At 42.6% G+C, this 19,507-nt stretch overlaps 1 protein-coding gene across 1 annotated transcript in view; it reads right to left on the bottom strand.

Moving 5' to 3' along the window:
• RGS5 (regulator of G protein signaling 5) overlaps positions 1-19,507 on the bottom strand; it is a 164,288-nt gene that overhangs the window by 99,780 nt on the left and 45,001 nt on the right. Inside the window, exons 2-3 of the mRNA XM_088482008.1 lie at positions 6,794-6,904; positions 822-883 (exon numbers count right to left, since the gene is read on the bottom strand). Of these exons, the coding sequence (XP_088338134.1) occupies positions 822-883; positions 6,794-6,904 (173 nt within the window). The remainder of the gene's footprint in view (positions 1-821; positions 884-6,793; positions 6,905-19,507) is intronic.

Genomic DNA, 19,507 nt, shown 5'->3' with positions numbered 1-19,507 from the left:
TGTGTTAATATTTATTTACTCCCGGGAGCGGCTAGTCTTTTTCATGTGTACTATTTAATAAATGTATTTTTATTTAATTTTTGGTTGATACAGTGTTCATGATGTTTTAAGCGCCTTAGCAGTATATCCTTTAGCTCCCGTAACTAGGGTAGTGCGACCAGTGCCTTGGCACAGGGCACTGCAGGGCAGGCGGCGCTGTTTGGGCCTGTCAATTTTCCTTTTTATTATCATTCTCACTTGTAGCTTCCTCCTCTTTTATCCCCAGGATCTCCTGGCCTCCCTTATCTATTCCCTGGCCCTTCCCCATGAAGCCATGGCCCTTTTTCAGTTGCACTATCTTATGTCCCTATTCAAAAATTGTGTGTGTGTGTGTGTTGCGCCAAAATGCTCTGTCTGGCATCGGGCACAAAAAAGTCTAGTTACGGCTCTGAATGCTATGAAAGCAATACTTAATAATAGTTTGGTGTTCACATTATGCATGCAGAAATAGTACTGCATGGGCTACGCAATAGCTGCAAATTCAAACATTAATAAAAGATAGTTTGGGACACGTGCTGTATCACGTGTATAACACATCACTTTGCAGGGCCCCCCTTGAACCTTTTCTGGGAATCCAAACCAGGACAGGGTAATTTCAGAGTAGAGGACAAAAAGGTCTGTATTTTCCAGTCTAATGAAAATCCTACTTGTGGGAAAAAAATTAAACTTCAGTATATGAGGTCAATAGCATGGATACCAGTGAAACTAAGCCTTTAGTGACAGGATACAGACAGGATGCTGAGAGGAGCAGAGAAGTAAGAGGATGACAGAAGGGGACTTACAGCTGTTCTGCAGCAACTTCTCCAGAGAATCTCGCCATTGCAGGGCCTCATCTGGTGATGGTCTGTTAAAGGAAATAGATGGAGGTATCACTATATTAGCTCATCAATCAGACCAATCATGATAGAAGCAGGTACTCAGGGGCCTATTTGTTATTTAAATATGTGCAGGATATTCCTGAAAACTTCCATTTTTAGGAGGTAACTGGCTAACCGCAAAGAATTAAGTATCCCCAGATGTTCTATGGCGGGATCTCAGAAGATATCTCTGATATCTGCCGCGGCCCCTACATTTATCATTGGTTGCCAGGAACCCGATCCATTATCGCTATCACATTGGCTGCCGGGAACCTGAACCGTTATCGCTATCACATTGGCTGCCCTGAACCCGAACCATTATCGCTATCACATTGACTGCCCGGAACCCGAACCATTATCGCTATCACATTGGCTGCCGGGAACCCGAACTCTTATCCCTATCACATTGGCTGCCGGGAACCCGAACCATTATCACTATCACATTGGCTGCTGGGAACCCGAACCATTATCCCTATCACATTGGCTGCCGGGAACCCGAACCATTATCGCTATCACATTGGCTGCCGGGAACCCGAACCATTATCGCTATCACATTGACTGCCGGGAACCCGAACCCTTATCCCTATCACATTGGCTGCCGGGAACCCGAACCCTTATCCCTATCACACTACTTCCAGCTCTTCGTCAGGGCGGGCTCTTGGTAAGAGGATTTTACTAAATTTGCGTGGAAATATGAATTTTCACGTTGCGAATTTCGGCAAAAAATATTTATCACTACTTCATTAAAAATGTGGATTGTGATAAATATGCCCCTAGTGAAGGGCACAGTGCACTGCAGTGTTCAGGGGTGTGCAGAGAATACCTGAATTCACTGCCCCATTTTTCTGAATGAAATGGTAAAACATACTTACAATCAATACCAGTAACACAAAGTCTACACCCACAGGTGGTCAAGCTGTAGGAACACTTATGTGTTAAAAGCAGGTCCTCTTGACAAATTTCGGACCCCAATTAGAAGCATGTGCTTATTGGACCCCCGCTTCCATGACGCTGAAGGATCAATAGTCACATCTTGAGGGCGTGGCCACATCTTGGAAGTGAGTTTTTGTCTCCATGGTAACCCTTCCCCCTCCTAATGCCCTGCACCCTATTTATAATTATAAGCAACAATAGAGCTCCATACTTAGGGGGACATGTGTAAAACCTTCTAAAGTGGACAGGTGGAAGAAATTTCTCATATAAATGAATCAGCTTCTAGCTATCATTTATAGAATATACTTGATAAATAGTAACTAAAAACTGATTGGTTGATATGGGGCAACTTCTCCACTAGTCTGCTATATAAGGTTTTATACATCTCCCTGTGGAATGCTATGTATGCTATGTCATCTAAATTATCACCTATATTAAATAAAAGACATTAGGTGCCAAGGAGTTTTGCAATTAAATAAATTGACAACGCTTACTTTAATGTGATCCTAGATATGTATCTAAAATATTCATAAACTAGAACAGGAATACCAAATATGTATCTAAATATTCATAAACTAGAACAGAAATATCAAATATGTATCTAAATATTCATAAACTAGAACAGGAATACCAAATATGTGTAATTTACACAGAAGGGTGGCCCTGCAATGGCATCAGTGTGTGTCTAATTTATAGACAAATACTGTCCATGCAATCTTTGTTCTACAAACAAAGTGAAACCCAATAATGTGGTTTATGAAAGTATTAATTTAATATTTTAGATATAAGATAAGGTAAAGGTGTACATCCCAGGGGAGGGGCACCCACATTTATTACATGACGAGAGCAGGATATATAGTGGGTGTGTTTAAAATAAATGGATAGCTTTTTAACAATTTGTACTAAATAGGGTATATATGCTATATTATGAAAAATGCTAAATATTGAAAATATGGTACAGTGATGTTTAAATGAAATTTTTAAATGGAAAAGTGCTTTAAAAAAAATAATATTATTAAATGCATAAATATATGAAGGGTTCCATAGTATTAAACACAGTTAAGATATTTTGAATGCCATTTGTCAATGTTAAGGCATGGGAAATAAATCTTTATTTTACTCCTGCAAATTGCTGTGGTTTTGGCTGTTGCTATTGTTGTCTCCACTGGGAGAATAGTTTTTTACATATTTGCTTCTTGAATCAAATCTAATATGGCATCTCCCAAATAATGCACAGATGGGTACAGTACAAAAGCTGTAGAGAACTATATTTTCTGTACACACAAAAGGATATCAATGTGTGTTCACTATGTATTTATGGAAAAATAAAGCCAATATAGAAACAGGGCATGTTTTTGATTAAACTTTTGAAATTACATTATTTAGGGCTCAGATTGCTGAAAGCTTAATATATACAGTACAATCTGGTGATGGTTCATATTATAGAAAAAGGATGATTTTTTTCAGAGTGACTTAGAGACTGGGATGTTACAGTATTTGAAATGTATCATAAAAGTCACCAGAAGCATTTGAACTGTTCATTCCCTCACTTATGTCTCCTTTAGCTGTGATAGCTAGATGGGAGCAAGTCAGTTGCATGTGCCCTGATTCCTGAAGCCTGGAAGGTCCAAATAGGGGCACAGTTAGGCAGATTGTGGAAATAACTGGACTAAGGGGGTCTATGGGCCTGATTCAGCAAGGAACGCACGAATGTAGACGCACGCACCTGGGCGCTGCGAGAATATGCTAATGATTGCATACGCACGGCAATTGCATATGCACGGTAATTGCAGCACAAAGATGCAGATGTCCAGCACTACACAATGCCGTCCTCTTTACCCTCCGCTAACGTCCGTACTGATGCGCAAGGCTGAGAAAACATTGGGAAAATCGAGTAACATCGGATCCGCACGCAGACTAAAGGTAGACCTGACCGTGCCTCAGGAGTTGAGAGACTTCCTGCACACAGATGGCCGCCAGGCTGCTTCTGGCATCTCAGTGGCTAATTGATGCACGCCCCTGTAAAGGGGTGCGAACGCACTGGCACGCCTGCGTTCGGCTGACCGCTCCCCGTATCGACCCACAAACTGCACTTCCTGTCAATCACTTTTCCCTGGGTCTGAGTATTCACTGCACTCACTTTTGCGGATGCAGTGAGCGGTTCGCGCACACGCACTGCGACCCAGACATATGTGCAGACCCTGAACATCGGAAGATTGCATGCGTCTGCATCCGTGCATTCCTTGCTGAATCAGGATCTGAATGTACTAAGCCATGGAGAGATATAAAGTGGATAGAGAAAGTACCAAACAATCAGCTCCTAGCTGTCACTTTATGGCTGTGTTTTAAAAATGGCATTGGCTGGTACTTTATCTCCATCCACTTTATCTCTCTTCAAGGCTTAGTACATAGACCCATACATTTTGTTCTGATATTTATACTAAGAAAGGCTGATGCAAAGCTAAATGCAAATCTGTTTCTTGTGTGTGTTTCTTCTGTGTTTGTGTCAACTCCACTTGTGACCAAAGGGCACTAACTGGGCTAAAACGGGGTGATCTCACATTAACTAAGTTCAGCAAGGTGTGTTGACAAAATTGCAGGCTATGCAGAGTCGTGTGTAGAAGTAATTCCGCAGGGCCGTAACTAGGGTAGTGCGGCCTGTGCCATGGCACAGGGCACCGCAGGGCAGGGGACACTGTTTGGGCCTGTCAGTTTTCTTGTTTTTTATCATTCTCACTTGTAGCTTCCTCTTCTTTTATCCCCAGCATCTTCTGGCTTCCCCTATCTCTTCCCTGGCCCTTCCCCATGAGGCCATGCCCCTTTTTCGGGTGCGTTTTTTCCCCATTTGAAAAATAGGGGGGGGTGACAATACTCTTTCTGGCACAGGGCACCAAAAAGTCTAGTTACGGCTCTTTAATGCCGCCTGTATTCCGATAGATATTTTCTACTAGGGAGAGGGCTAGTGCAAGTGTGCACTGATAATTATGACGGCTATGAAACCAAGCCTACGGATAGGGGTGGCCTGGCCACAGAGTTGCATACTTCTGACTATACGCTTTTAGTTTTGCATGCAATGCGGAATCAGTTAGGGGCCACTTGTGCTCAACTTTGCATCAGCCCCATAATGTGATGGGTATGAAGAGGGCGGAGGTAAAGTTCCAAGGTGAGAAATGGCTACCTGCCCACTCAGAGCAGTAACTAGACTTTTTGGTGCCCTGTGCCAGAGAGAGCTTTGGCACCCCTCCCCCCATTTTTTAAATAGGGACAAGTGCACCTGAAAAAAATGGCCATGATCTAATGGGGAAGGGCCAGGGAAGAGATATGGGAGACCAGGAGATGCTGGGGATAAAAGAAGAGGAAGCTACAAGTGAGAATGATAATAAACAGGAGCATTGACAGCCCAAACAGTGCCCTCTGCCCTACGGTGCCCTGTGCCATGGCACTGGTCACACTACCCTAGTTACGGCCCTGTGCCCACTAATTATGTGTGCCCTACTTCACTGATTCCACTGATCGCAGCCAGCTGCCATGCTTATCCAGCATTCCCCTTTCCTTATACTGTATATAGCAAGCTTTAAGAGGGAAAGCATATGATAGAAGCCAGTTACAAAGTGTTTTCTCATATCTATTTCAACACTGGTGCTAAAAGTGCTCTATAAGGGGTGTGTGTTGCAACCTTACACAGACATGATTCTCAGTAATGGCAACTGACACATTGGCCTCAGACTTGAGCCCGCAGTAAGAGATAAGACAAAAAAAAATTAGATGTTCTCTGGGATGTTTCACAGTCGTCCAATAATTACCCATAATTAGATTAAGGATATACCACAGTCACAATATTCAATATAGTTCTGTCATTTAGTGAGATAATTAGAAAAATTAGATTACAGACATTATTTATACAGGGTGTCTGCAGATTGCCTGTAGGAACAGGCTTGTAACACAGAGAAATTATCAGCTCATGTACAGGAGTCATTCTAATGAAGAGCAGAAGTTAGAATATATAGGATATGAGTATGCAGAGCAACATGGACAGTTATAATCAGTGTTACTGAATGTACAGTATTGAGCTGTAAAGGGAACAGGGTGGAGTACCATCTTATAGACTGTGGGTGTCACTGTTGCTGAAGCCGTTTACCAAGAGGATTACACTAAGATTAATAGGGTCATAGTGGGCAATTGACAATAGATTAAACATAGATTAAAAAAAGTCAGATTTTCAGATGTCCGTAAATGTAACAGAAATAGCATGTTCCCTATTGTAAGATGTTAGGCTATAAGCTAGTAAACACATGAAATGTTTACACCAGCGAGCGTCAATCATATGCAATGTAATTTTCTGTCGCTATGTATATAATCCAACTGTACCTCTGTTGTCATTTGTCAAATTTGTTGATATCTAGATAACAGTATGGTTGGTATGATAGTCAGACTAAACATATAACACTCAGTCGTGGATAATTAGATTTCTTCTGTCTTCCCCATCTTCTCATTTCTGCCCTCCATCTGTCTCTCTCTTTCATGTTTGTAACTCTCTCTCTCTCTCTCTCTCTCTCTCTCTCTCTCTCTCTCTCTCTCCTCTGTCCTTCCTGTCTTTCCCTTTCTCATCTCAGTCCCTTCTGTTTGTCTCTCTCATCTCTGTCCCCCTCCCCCATCCCTCTTTCATCTTATATAAACGTTAGTATAAAAAAACATTATTTTGATGCCAGTGAATATGGGCCCAGAGTATGGCATAGCATTTTTTTCATTTTTTGGGAGGCGGCGTGGCAACACCTCCCTGATTTGGTCACCCTACCCACAGTACCCTGGGCCCCTGGTTATATTTAATGGCACTTATGAGCTGTGATACGGGGTATATGAAGTAAGAATGAGGATCAGCAAATGCTATTTGTGATGAAAGGTTTATTAGTGAACTACTAGTTCTTGTTTTAAGCTGATGAACCTTTTCATGTGCAGATACCTACTTGGGTGCCTTAATTGGCTTCTCATGCTTCTCAGGGTATGGGATAATTAAATCGATGGCATTTTCTGGCTTCTGGAGGAGAGTCCCAAGTTTGGTCTTTATCTCCTTAGCTCTGCAAATAAAAAAGTAGCACTGGTGACAAGCTGTTATCAGTAAATAGGTCATATTTACATAAAACATAACCAGTATGTGTATTTCATAAACACATTTAAAGGAGAGATATGTAGGTTCAGTATAACCATGTGTGTATTCTCAGATGATTAACTACATGACTCAATTACCTATAAATTCTATAAATGCACTTAAGATAATTGAGTTGGACTGCACTTGTTACTGTCTTGTGCCGTTTAATAAGTGTATCCCATTAGGAATAGTATATTGTAATACAATATGTCCACTCTACCTTTATGTACAAATATAATCATATCTTGGGAAAGATTAGAAAACCAAGCATCTAGTACTCTTATACCTTGTGTCAAACATCCTGGATTCAGTATACTTTCACTAACACCAACTACTGATTTCATTATTATTAATTTTTACAGTTACACATTAGTACTGTATGAGTGTTTATGCCCTGGTCGGTTGTCATCGCAACATAGCAGTTAACAGCAGGTTGAAGCTCTCCACGATGCACTGTTCTGCATTATGTAATAAGATGTAACCCAGTGATAGCTTCTACAGTTGTTACCATGATAAACAGCATCCACCAGATATGTAAGCAATAAATTATAAAGGTGGTCAGCAGAGCAGGTTTTTCTTCCATTCTGCAAATTTATTTCTACTTAATTTTAAATATTATATGTTTTTCTAAATCCCACTTAAGACAGCCACTCAAACAGCAATCAGAAATGATGATACCTCTGCACTGTGCCTTATAATAAATTGTGCCTCCCTTTCATAATAATAATATAATATTTATATATTGTGACATATGAATGTACCAGGACCATTTAAAGTAGTAACGTTGCTGATTTATTATTCTTGAGTTTTTATTTCTATTTTTATAACTTATGTTGTTACTATTCATTCAACATATATATATATAAGTTTAATAGACTATTATTAAACTGAAGATTCCGTAGTAAGCAACAATTAGCATAATAGAACAAGTGAACAACTATGCCTTACATTACTATTATTATCATCATACTGTAAGTATATTTATATTTGTTCAAAGCAACTGATACCATCTTAAAGTAAGAAAATCCAACTAAGAAATACAATGGGATTGATAGAAATGCAAATATTATCAGGATGTCAGAAATAATGCAAACATGAGTCCTATCCTATAGCATTTTGAGCCCCCCCCCAAAAAAAAAAACATATTTAAGTCCTACCCTTTACAAATATTATTAATGCACCTTTGCGTCCCTGTGGCTGAGCCAGGAGGTCCACCCGTAACACACAAGCCTTCTCCTTAAGCACTTCGGGAGGCCGCAACCTCCCTCTCCTTGCCCGTGTCTCATCTCTTACCTGGGGCCAAGCTCTAAGCCAATTCTGCCGGGTTGGGTATGGGATCCCGGTGGTCAGCATCCCAACGCCTGCAGGTAAGTACCCTAACCCCTAACCCACCTTTCCGGCAGACTAACCCTAACACTCCCCTCCCACAGCCTAACCCTAACCTCTTCCCCCCAGCAGCCTATCCCTAACCCTTCCCTTAGTGCCTAACCCCATGCCTAATACTTATCATAGGGATAAAATTGTGCTCTTGTATGTAACTACTCTGTCTGAAGACTCTTGTACTTTGGAAAGTTACTATGTTCCTCCACTCAGGGCAGTAATAATCCATGGTTAGGCCCCTAGGCTTTCAGGTATTTCAGGCCGCCTGCAGCATTTCAGAATTTCACCACACTATAGGTTCTGTATGTTGAGTGGGTGTGGTATGCTTAATTGAAAAATGAGCAACAGTATATGGTCTAATATGGCCAAAAGATGAAATCGAGCAGAGTGCATACCGGCTTCTAAGGCAATAATGGAGTGATTTGTTTAAGTCTATAGTTAGTTTTTGTTTATTAGATTGCTAAAAATAAAAAGCTCAGTGCTCCAGACAATCCCAATAAATGTACAATAAATTATCAATAATGTCCAGTGTGGGAAGACTGTTGTCAGAGAAGTTGTTGGTGGGATAAGCTGGCTCCTTTAAGGTGTTCTACTGTCCGTATTCCAAATAGAGGCGGCATCTCTCTGTGCCGTGTCTGCAGTGTAGCGTCTACTGATGCAGTCACACAATGGGATGTGTAAAATGACCCATACTGGGGTATGGGCCTCTTCCCGTATGGTGTGCAATCCATAAATCTCCCTCGCCCTGAAGGTGGTTGTCAGGGTTTTGGATGTCCTTGTATGTGTGTCATGGCAATGTCCCACACTATGCATTTACTAGTAGGCTGCTGTGTCTATCCTTGGGTGTGCACTCTGGATCTTTAATCTAGTTGGCTATACCCCTATGCTGGGGTATTCTTCCTCTGCACTCAGTGGTGGTTCTCTAGTTGGCGTCTGGAAGCCCAGCAAGTCTTGTGGAATCTCCTGTGTGTGCTGAGGTCTGGGAGAGAGAGAACTTCCTCCAGGTAGCGGCAGTGACAGCAGATGTGATAACGGTGGTCACATGCCCTCTCAAGGAGGCGTAACAACCCTGATGCTAGTGCGCTATTGGTCCGCTTTCTCCCCCTGCCCCACGCATTGTCTTAAAACAAACCTCAGCTAGCTACGAGTGTGCCTTGCAACTTCTCCAACGGGGATCCTAGGCTTCAGCCTGGTCAGCATTATGAATAATACGGCCCTGCCTCCACTGTGTACATCACTGAAGAACCCTTGTGACACCTAATACATAAAATATAATACTAACTTAAAAACATATATAACCACATAACCTAGTTTGAAATTCATGCTCCATCCAAAAGGGAGATTTAAACAGACTGATATTTGACCTAAACATCATCCCCTTAATATCCCCCGTGCAAATCAGAATCCCCATTTTAGTACTCATGCACTGTCTATTATGTGACATGTACAAAACCCTCATCACTTATACTGTATGATCATGGAACAACTCGGTAACTTCAATCAGCTCTATAACTTACATAAGTGGTATATTATCCATATATTATTTATAGAACATGGGATTTACACATACACTGAGGGGGTCATTCAGACCCGCTCGCGAGCGCAGGACGCTCGCAAGCGGGTCTATGTTCCCCCAATGCGCATGCGCACGACGGAGGGAGCCGTCGTTATGGGTCTCGCACTAAAGGGGGCGTGTTGTCGATGGTGACTGACAGCACGACCCCTTTAGTGGGCGTGCCGGGGGCGTGGTTGCCAGACGGAGGCGTTCCGATGGGAACGCCTACCGTCTGAGTCCGGCCCCACTGCCATCACTAGTGATGTCAGTGGTAGTGATTTTGGCTCTGATAGAGCCAAAATCACTCCAGGGCTTGCGGCAACGAGACCCTACCACAAGGGTCTCGTCGCAAGCCGGATGGTCGCGATGGTCTTGACCATCGCGACCATCTTTTTGGTCGCTCGCATATGCTGTGGGTGGTCACCCACAGCTATGCGAGCGGCCAGGAGGCCGCTCTATTTTCAGGGAGGAGGGCACTGATTCAGAGCGAGCGCTTTGGTCAGAGCGTTCGGCTCTGAATCAGGCCCTGAGTGACCAAATAATCATGACCACCAGGCAATTTTATGCAAAGTAGCTATTCTGCAGATAATGCAGACATAGGATGTTTGAATCTGTATAAGGATGGAAAGAAGACTAATGAAGTGTATCACCATGGGTAAACAAATCGATCTGACGGACTTTAACATAGAAAGACTGCAGCAAAAGGTGGCCCACCAAAGTATTAACCTGGTGGTCATAATAATTTGGCCACTCGTTGTATAATCTGAGTTCAGAGTATCATAGCATTGCATAGATTCACATTGGATTGGATTGAAACTAGAGATGTGCGCCGACCTCCGTGTTTTGTTTTCGTGTTTTGGTTTTGGATCTGGATTTTTTCTTTAAAAATCATAAAAACAGCTAAAATCACATAAAATTGGCCTGTTTTTGTTCCTATAGTATAATTAACATCAATAACATTTATTTCCAGTCATTTCCAATCAATTTTGACCACCTCACAATATTATTTGCTTCATCTAGTTAAGGCCAAAAGGTTGCATCCAGCTGGCTGGCTGACTAAGCTAAGTGACACAGTGGCGGCACTAACATGTGGCAGTTCACCTTCTAATTTCCAACACGTTTACAGTGTGTTATACAGTGTGGGTTGGTTACACCAATAGTGCACTTACTGTAACAGCAGTGTCGGCAGAGCAGGGTTGCTGTCCTCAGTACATGGAATGGCAGTGCTGCCGTGCTGGCAGTGTGCTCAGTGAAGGGTACCAGTGATGTCGGCAGTGCAGGGGTGCCAGCGGTGTCTTTAGTGCAGGTTTACTGGCTGTGTCGGCAGAGCGGAGGTGCCAGCGGTGTCCTCACTGCAGGTTCGCTGACTGTATCGGCAGTGCATGGGTGTTCTTAATGCAGGGTGCCGGTGGTGTACTCAGTGCATGTGTGCTGACAGTGTCGGCAGTGCTGGTGGTGTCCTCAGTGTGGGAGTGTCGGCAGTGTGGGGGTCGCTGACGGTGTCCTCAGTACGTGAGGCAGGGGTGCAGACAGTGTCGGCAGCAGTGGTGTCGGCAGCGGGGGAAGCTGCCAGTGGGAGTGTCGGCAGCGGGGGGTGCCGGCGCCATCTTCTTTTTCTTCTGTGTGCATTTTCAATGGTCTTAACGCTGATTGGTGGAGAGTTGTGACAGACGGCTCTCGGTCAATACAAAACCTCGCGACCCCGACAGCGGGGTCGCAAGGTTTTGCCTCGGGTGAGGGAACCCGGGCAGGCAGGGAGATTCGCCCCGGATCCCTGAAATTCGGGTGGGTTCGGATCTCTAATTGAAACCCTCTGCTTCTTCCACTAGGACTCCTTGAGATTGGTATTACCTCCGCATTGGATATCCCAGAGCAAGGTACTGTGGAAAACAAACTATCTGTGGCTCCATCAAACCCCTCCCTTAAGGTGGGTACACACCTAAGGTATATATCCACAGATCAAGTGATCTGCAGATATATCTGCAGAGCATGGTCGTTCATACAAACTGATTAACCATCATCTGCATGCTGCAGCGGATCCCGGCGGCCGGGGGGCAGGTTGGGGGTGTGTCCCGCCCCCCTTCCTGCGGCTGCCGCTGTGTGTGTACGAGCGCTCTGTAGACCGCCCATACATAGCGCAGCCAATGCGATATGTCTGTGAACAACGCCATTCACAGACATATCGCTGGTACACACTGGCCGACATGCCGCAGATATATTGGCCGATCGATTGATCGGCCAATATATCTGTCAGTGTGTTCCCAGCATTAGACATCATTCACATCTGTTCTCTGAACAGCAAACAACTGATTTCTTGCATTAATAAACTAATATACAGTATCCCCAGCCTCTGAAATCTGGAGGTCTGTTCATTTTAAAACACAGGATCACAGCTAATACCCAGGATTCATGCTATCTTTATTCTTTGCAAGGAATGTCCACTATAAAGGGGTCGACACTGGGATTTTCACACCTACACAATCAGAATGGATTCTAACACCTTTACACAAGCTTGCTTTGTACTGAAATAATGTGTGTGACTCTAAATCAGCAACAAAAAAGAAAAGTTTATTTAATTACTCCTTGTTTAACATATACCCTTTGGATAAGAGATATAGCAATAACCAAGATAAATTAGAATCCGTTCATGAACCCATTATAAATTCTAGACCACACATAGAATTGAAAAAAAAAATCTTTAATCTCTATCTCTCATCATCAAATGCAGTTCATACTCACTCTCTCATTGATGACCCAATGTATTTGTACACCTTCAGTTTGTCTCACTCCGCCTACCACGTGATGCAGTTTCTGTTAAACCTGCACAAGCTTCCATTCTTCAACCCTTCCACATTTAAAAAAAAACCACCAGGACAGTCGTGGGAAGCTCTCCAATGTAACCATCTAGGTTCCTTGTCATCCTGATCACCCCCAGTTTCAAAGAGCAGACAAATAGAAGTGATACCCAACAGATGGCCCAGTGCTTGGAAGAACAGAACTGCAAAGTCTCGCTTTGTGACTGCCATCCCAGAGCCCCTGCTCTGAAAATAAAGAAAGCTACAGGCCCTCTGGTATGCTCAATCAGGTCCGTCCATCTTTAATGCCAGATCTATAAGAAACAAGACTGCTACAATTGCTGACCTTATTGAATCTGCAGATCTAGCCTGTATTACAGAGACTTGGCTAGATGAAAATGCAGCAGCTACTGTATCTTGGAAGCTGTAATCCCCAAAAAATTACTCTGTTATTCACAACCCAAGACTGAACCACAGGGGAGGGGTAGTGGTCATCTGATTTAAAAAAAGCACTTAAACTTAGTGTCCACCCAATGGAAATGACTGTCTCATTTGAGTGCATCACTGCCCAGAGTGCTACAGGATTAGGCTTCAGAGTACTTCTCATTTACCGCACACCTGGAGATGGAAATATATTTCTACAGGAAATTGCAGACACTGTTGTAGGACTAGATATGGAGCATAAAAGATGGCTTATATTTGGGGATATATGCATAGGTTTATGATGAGCTCTTAATTCATTGGCCAACATCTCCTGTGTACAATGAATCCTCTGGACCTCAAATAAGTTATTCTTCCTGCTACACATAAAAGTGGTCACACTCTTGATCTCGTCTGACAGATTGCATTAGAAGTCTCTGACCTAAAAATAAACCCGGTCAAGTGGTCAGACCACCACTCAATTTGGTTGTCAATCGCAACCCTTCAAAATAGAACTTTGCCCATGGAGTTGACCAGGTATTGTCCAAGGAGGGTTATGACTCCACAGGTGGTTGCATCAAATCTGGATCTCTCTGCAGTTCTGGGTGCCTGTGAAGATCTTTGTTCCCTAGTATGTTACTATAATAGGGCTGTAATGGCTGCAATGGATATTATCACCCCTGGGAATATACAGCCACGCATACGTCACTTCTCCTTGGTTTGACAACAGTGTTAATGAGACAATGGAGGAAGACTAACCTGGTAGAGGATGAGCTAAAGCTAATTAAGCATATAGAAGAATATCAATCCACAATCACCCATAAGAAAACAGTGGACCTCTTTCAGAGTCGGTCGTTGCGGCCGCTCGGTCGTAAGGGAAAAGGGGCCGGATATGCAAATGAATCGCTTGCAAGTTGCGTCGTTAAGATGGGATCGTTAGCTGGACGAGCGAGGGGAGGCTGCGGCCGTAAGACTAAAAACACGCCCCCTTCTCGTTCGCAATACATGTCATCTCTGGGCATATAAGGATTAATTGAGACCATCGGAGCTGGTCGTAAAGCTTAGGGTTGACCATACCCTCTCATAAGCACTACGATCAAGTCAGTGTAAAATCCTCCCATGTCACATGTGCCATGACACTACTTAGTTAATTATGCACTCCCATAAAACGCCGTTTGCATAGTCAAGCACGCCTGCGTTCGGATCTCCACTCCCCCGTTCACAAGCACCTTCCCCTGTTACCACCCACAAACGGCTCAATCTTTCACTCAAACTAACGACCTGGCTGTGTTCAAGGAGAGAGCAATTTCTGATCGTAACAGCTAGTTTGTGCATGCACATTGCGAATTTTACGCATGCGCAGTTTAGCGAACATCGGTTGCATACGACCGAGCGGTCGCAACGACCGACTCTGAATGAGGTCCAGAGTTCCTGTCAAATAAGATCATGGCAGAAAACATTAGGCCAGCTCATCTTTTCCATAAATTGGAGATGCAAACCAGCATGCCTGCAGCCTGATGAAACCATCTCCTAGTCAAAATGCAATGAGTTTGCAAACTTCTTTGCAAGTAAGGTATTATCCATCCAGGCTGGAATCCCCACAGTGCCATCAAAGGAGTGCCAAATTTCCAAACTTGGATATAAAAAACATTGCTGAAATTATCAGAATGTTGTGTCTCGCCAGCTATGATCTGGACCCTGCCTCAACCAAGCATCTAAACGGGTGTATGGACTTAATTGTCCCTGTGTTTTCAAAAATAGCTCTTTGCAGATAGGCCCATTTTCAGTTGAGTTGCAACCACTTTCGCAATAACCTTTCCTAGAAAAGGAAAGTTTGATACTGGTTTTTAGTTGGTCATGCAGTCAGGATCTAAGTTAGTTTTTTTTAGAAGAGGTCTAACAATTGCTCCCTTTAGTGGTTCAAGAAAAAATGCCTGTCTGCAAAGAGCATTGAACTATTTTTTGCAAATTCAGGGACAATTATGTATTTGGTGAGCTATCATAAGGACCTCTTTTTTATCAGGATTCAGGTGAAGACATAGGGCTCTATTTACTACAATCCGCATATTGAATGCAGATTGTCGTGTGATATTATCGACTGAATTCGCATTGCGAATTCAGGCAATATCACAGGGATTTACTACAAATCCCTTGCAGGGACAGAGCTTGCGATAAAGCTCTGTCCCTGCGAATCCCCTCTGCACACTAGTCACGGTATTTTCGCAATAAATACCGTGACAAAGTGCCCGCGCATTCGCCGACCGGCCGCTGCTGCTACCCCCCCAGCGCTGAGCTCCACCCCCTGGCACTAAGCCACGCCCCCCGCGACCCTCCCTCTCCCTTAATTACACTTACCTGCATGATCCGGGCCTCTGGTGATGTCCTCCATGCCTCTGATCAGGTGATCTCCCATACTGCACTGGGACCCGATCACCTGATGACCGAGCCGCAGTGCACTATGGGAGACCAGCTGACCAGAGGGGAGACATCACCGGAGCCCCGATCACCGGTCCCTGGAGTCACGTAAGTAAAAAAAAATGTTGACAATTTTTTTTTCTTTTTTTTGCAGTGTATCAGCTTGCGGTCTGTTTAGACCATACAGCTGATTACTGAGACCGACTCCCGGCTCTGCTCTGTCCATTAGAGCAGAGTAGGAGGCCGGTAACTGGGGGAGACCCTGGTTATTATCACAGGGCTTTCCCCGATATTTTTTTACAATTTATTTTTAGTAACTTTGGTCGGATCACATTTCCCATTACAATTATGGGAAATGCGATCTGATTACTAAAAATAAGTGATACTTAGGGGTTGGAGTAGAATTTGACGAATTCTACTCCAATTGCCCTGTAATAACTATAGGTGAACCTAAAATAATGTGAAATGGGTGTGAAAACACCCTTTTTCACTTTATTTTAGCAAAAATAATGTTAATCAATAGAGCCCATAACATGGAAACAGCCCTGGTACATGTGGTTAATGAGCTACTGTTCAATCTTAATCCTTCTGGATCTCTCTGCAGCATTTTGATACTGTGGACCATGGGATTCTGATTGAGTGCCTGATAAGTTTCTTTGGACTGGATGGCACAGTCCTTAACTGGTTCAAATCATTTCTCACCGGCAGGTCACAGAGAGTGTTCTGGAGTATATCCATAATCACCAGTGCCACTACCATCTGGTGTTCCACAGGGTTCTATACTATCTACCATGCTTTATACAGTAAACATGTTACCACTGGGTGTAATAATCAGATGTCATGGCCTGGTCTACCACTGCTATGCAGATGATACACAACTGTACCTTTGCTTTGCTCTGTGTACTGAGAACCCAATACCAATCCTAAATGGCAGTTTAGCTGAACTCCAGGAGCGGATGAGTACCAGTTGGCTGCAACTGAATCCTGATAAAATAGAGGTCCTTATGATAGGAGCTCACCATCAAAGCACAAGACATAGCCAACTTGGGGGTTCAGAAAACACTGAACATGTGCACAATCTTGGTGTTGTCCTGGATAATGGCTTCACACATCAGTTATCAGCCACAATCAAATCCTCATTATTTCATCTGAGGAACATTGCCAGAATCAATCATTTAATTCCCTCAGAGGATCTGCATAAAGTCATATGTGCACTTGTATAATCACGCATAGACTACTGCAATGACCTCTCTACCTGGGTCTCCCACCAAAAGAATTGTGCCGTTGATACAAAATGCAGCTGCCAGGCTATTACCAAACCAGCCCATTCCAGCCACATATCACCCATTCTCTACTCCCTTCACTGGCTGCCTGTAAAATGTAGTATCTCTTTCAAGATTGGATTTAATGGCTTTAAAAAGACCTAAATAACCAGGTCCAATTTACCTGAAGCAGCTTCTGATTCCTTACTGCACCGCTTAAATTACTGCGATCTGTAAATGAAGGACTATTAGCTGCACCTGGAATCTTCCAGAATTCATCTGGAGGTCGAGCTTTTACAGTAGCTTTTCAGCACCAACACTGTGGAACTTGCTTTCCCGCACACAGTTCAAGAGGCCGCCACTCTAGAATCCTTCAAAAACAGACTCAAGACTTACCTGTTTACTCACACATTTCACTAATGTTTCTCTTTTCTGTTAAGATTATTTTGTATTTTAAATGCAAATGTAAAGCACTTTGAGTTCTATTGGGAGTAAAATGCTATATAAATAACATATTATTATTACATACATAAGTTACATACAGCAATACAGTCCGTAATGTAATTACTAACATATTTTGTAAGCATATGATGTAGGCCACCTAAGAGAGCTGGGTTTATAGCAGTTATACCATCTCAGCACTGGTAGCCACAAGATATTATGGGCTCTATTTATTGACATTATTTTTACTAAAATAAAATGAAAAAGGGTGTTTTCACACCCTTTTCACATTATTTTAGTATCGCCTAAAGTTACTAAAGGGCAATTGGAGTAGAATTCGTAAAATTCTACTCCAAGCCCTAATTATCAATTATTTTTAGTAATCAGATTGCATTTCCCATAATTGTAATGGGAAATGCGATCTGTGTGCAAGTTACTAAAAATAAATTGTGAAAAAATACCGGGAGAAGCCCTGTGATAATAACGCCACCTGGAGGTGGCGTTATCCAGGGTCTCCCCCGGTTACCGGACTCCTGCTCTGCTCTAACTGGCAGAGCAGAGCCCGGAGCCGGCCCCAGTGATCAACTGTGTGGTCTCATATCTATCTATCTGTCTATTCATCTACCTCATATCTATCTATCTATCTATCTATCTATCTATCTCATATCTATCTATCTATCCATCTATCTCATATCTATCTGTCTGTTTATCTATCTAGCTATCTATCTATCTCATATCTGTCTATCCATATATCTCATATCTATCTATCTATCTATCTATCTATCTATCTCATATCTATCTATTTGTCTATCTATCTGTCTGTCTATCTATCTATCTATCTATCTCATATCTATCTATCTATCCATCTATCTCATATCTATTTGTCTGTTTATCTATCTAGATATCTATCTCATATCTGTCTATCCATATATCTCATATCTATTTGTCTATCTATCTGTCTGTCTGTCTATCTATCTATCTCATATCTATCTGTCTATCCATATATCTCATATCTATCTATCTATCCATCTATCTAATATCTATCTATTTGTCTATCTATCCATCTATCTCATATCTATCTATCTATCTATCTATCTATCTGTCTGTCTGTCTATCTCATATCTATCTATCTCATATCTATCTGTCTACCTATCAATCTGTCTGTCTGTCTATCTATCTATTTATCTATCCATCTATCTCATATCTATCTATTTGTCTATCTATCTATCTCATATCTATTTGTCTATCTGTCTGTCTGTCTATCTATCTCATAGCTATCTATCTATCTATCTATCTATCTATCTATCTATCTATCTATCTATCTTCCTGTCTGTCTGTCTGTGGCTTCTCAGGTGCTGGGAAGAGGTTGTATGTATTGAGCGGCCGTGTCGGTACACTCCGGGAACATATTCACAGCCCTAAGTGGGGTGAATATATTGTGGGCAATGGAGAAGGTGCCCCTTCAGTGCTGGCGCCCGGCGGCAGGTTCCTCCATTGTTTCCCATAGTTCTGCCCCTGTGTAATACCTATAGTTTGTGTTCAAAGCAGAATCATTTCAATAAGTCTTATATATGTGGTTTATATTTCATGTGAGATCCTGATCTGTGGTTTTTAGGCATGCAAGTGTGAATGATTACCCTGGGCCTGATGCAGTTGAATGCAAACTGTGTGCATGGATTTAAATTTGCATATTCGCTCATATGCTGAGTTGTACTCATCTGGCTGTATGCTTGGTCTGCTAGTAGTCATCATCATCATCATCATCACTGTACGTCAGCCTATACTATGGGTGCAAATGATACACCTTGAAATATTTATGTGTATGTCTAACTCAGCATAGCCTACAGTTCTGTGGTCACTGCCTCAAAGAGCATTGCCTATGTGAGATCCTCCCATTACAGTTAGTGTAGATGCTTATAAAATGTGCATAACTCTGCAACACCTGTACTTGAGAATGTTCAGTTACGGAGCATGCACAGTGTCAACGCACTAAACACTCCGCAATCAGGTATACGTTCAGGTCTGCATCAGCCCCGCTGTGTACGACAACCACCTTATCCTTTTCAACACAGAATGGGTCAACTCGTCTCATAACAGCCAACTTTACTAATGAGAACATTTGTAATCCTATTTACAATTGCTGTCCAGTTTAAAGCTGGCTGTCTCCATTGAGAAATCAACAACTGCATACCAGCTTTGTCTGAGTATTGTCTGTTTTTTTAAATGTCCTGTGTTCTGTTCCATGAAGAAATTGCCTGTGCGTG

This window comes from Taudactylus pleione, unplaced genomic scaffold (genome assembly GCF_031769625.1).
Source record: "Taudactylus pleione unplaced genomic scaffold, aTauple2 ptg000017l, whole genome shotgun sequence".
NCBI classification, from domain to species: domain Eukaryota; kingdom Metazoa; phylum Chordata; class Amphibia; order Anura; family Myobatrachidae; genus Taudactylus; species Taudactylus pleione.
The sequence above is the reverse complement of the archived record's forward strand: the minus strand, read 5'-3'. Positions and strand labels throughout refer to the sequence as shown.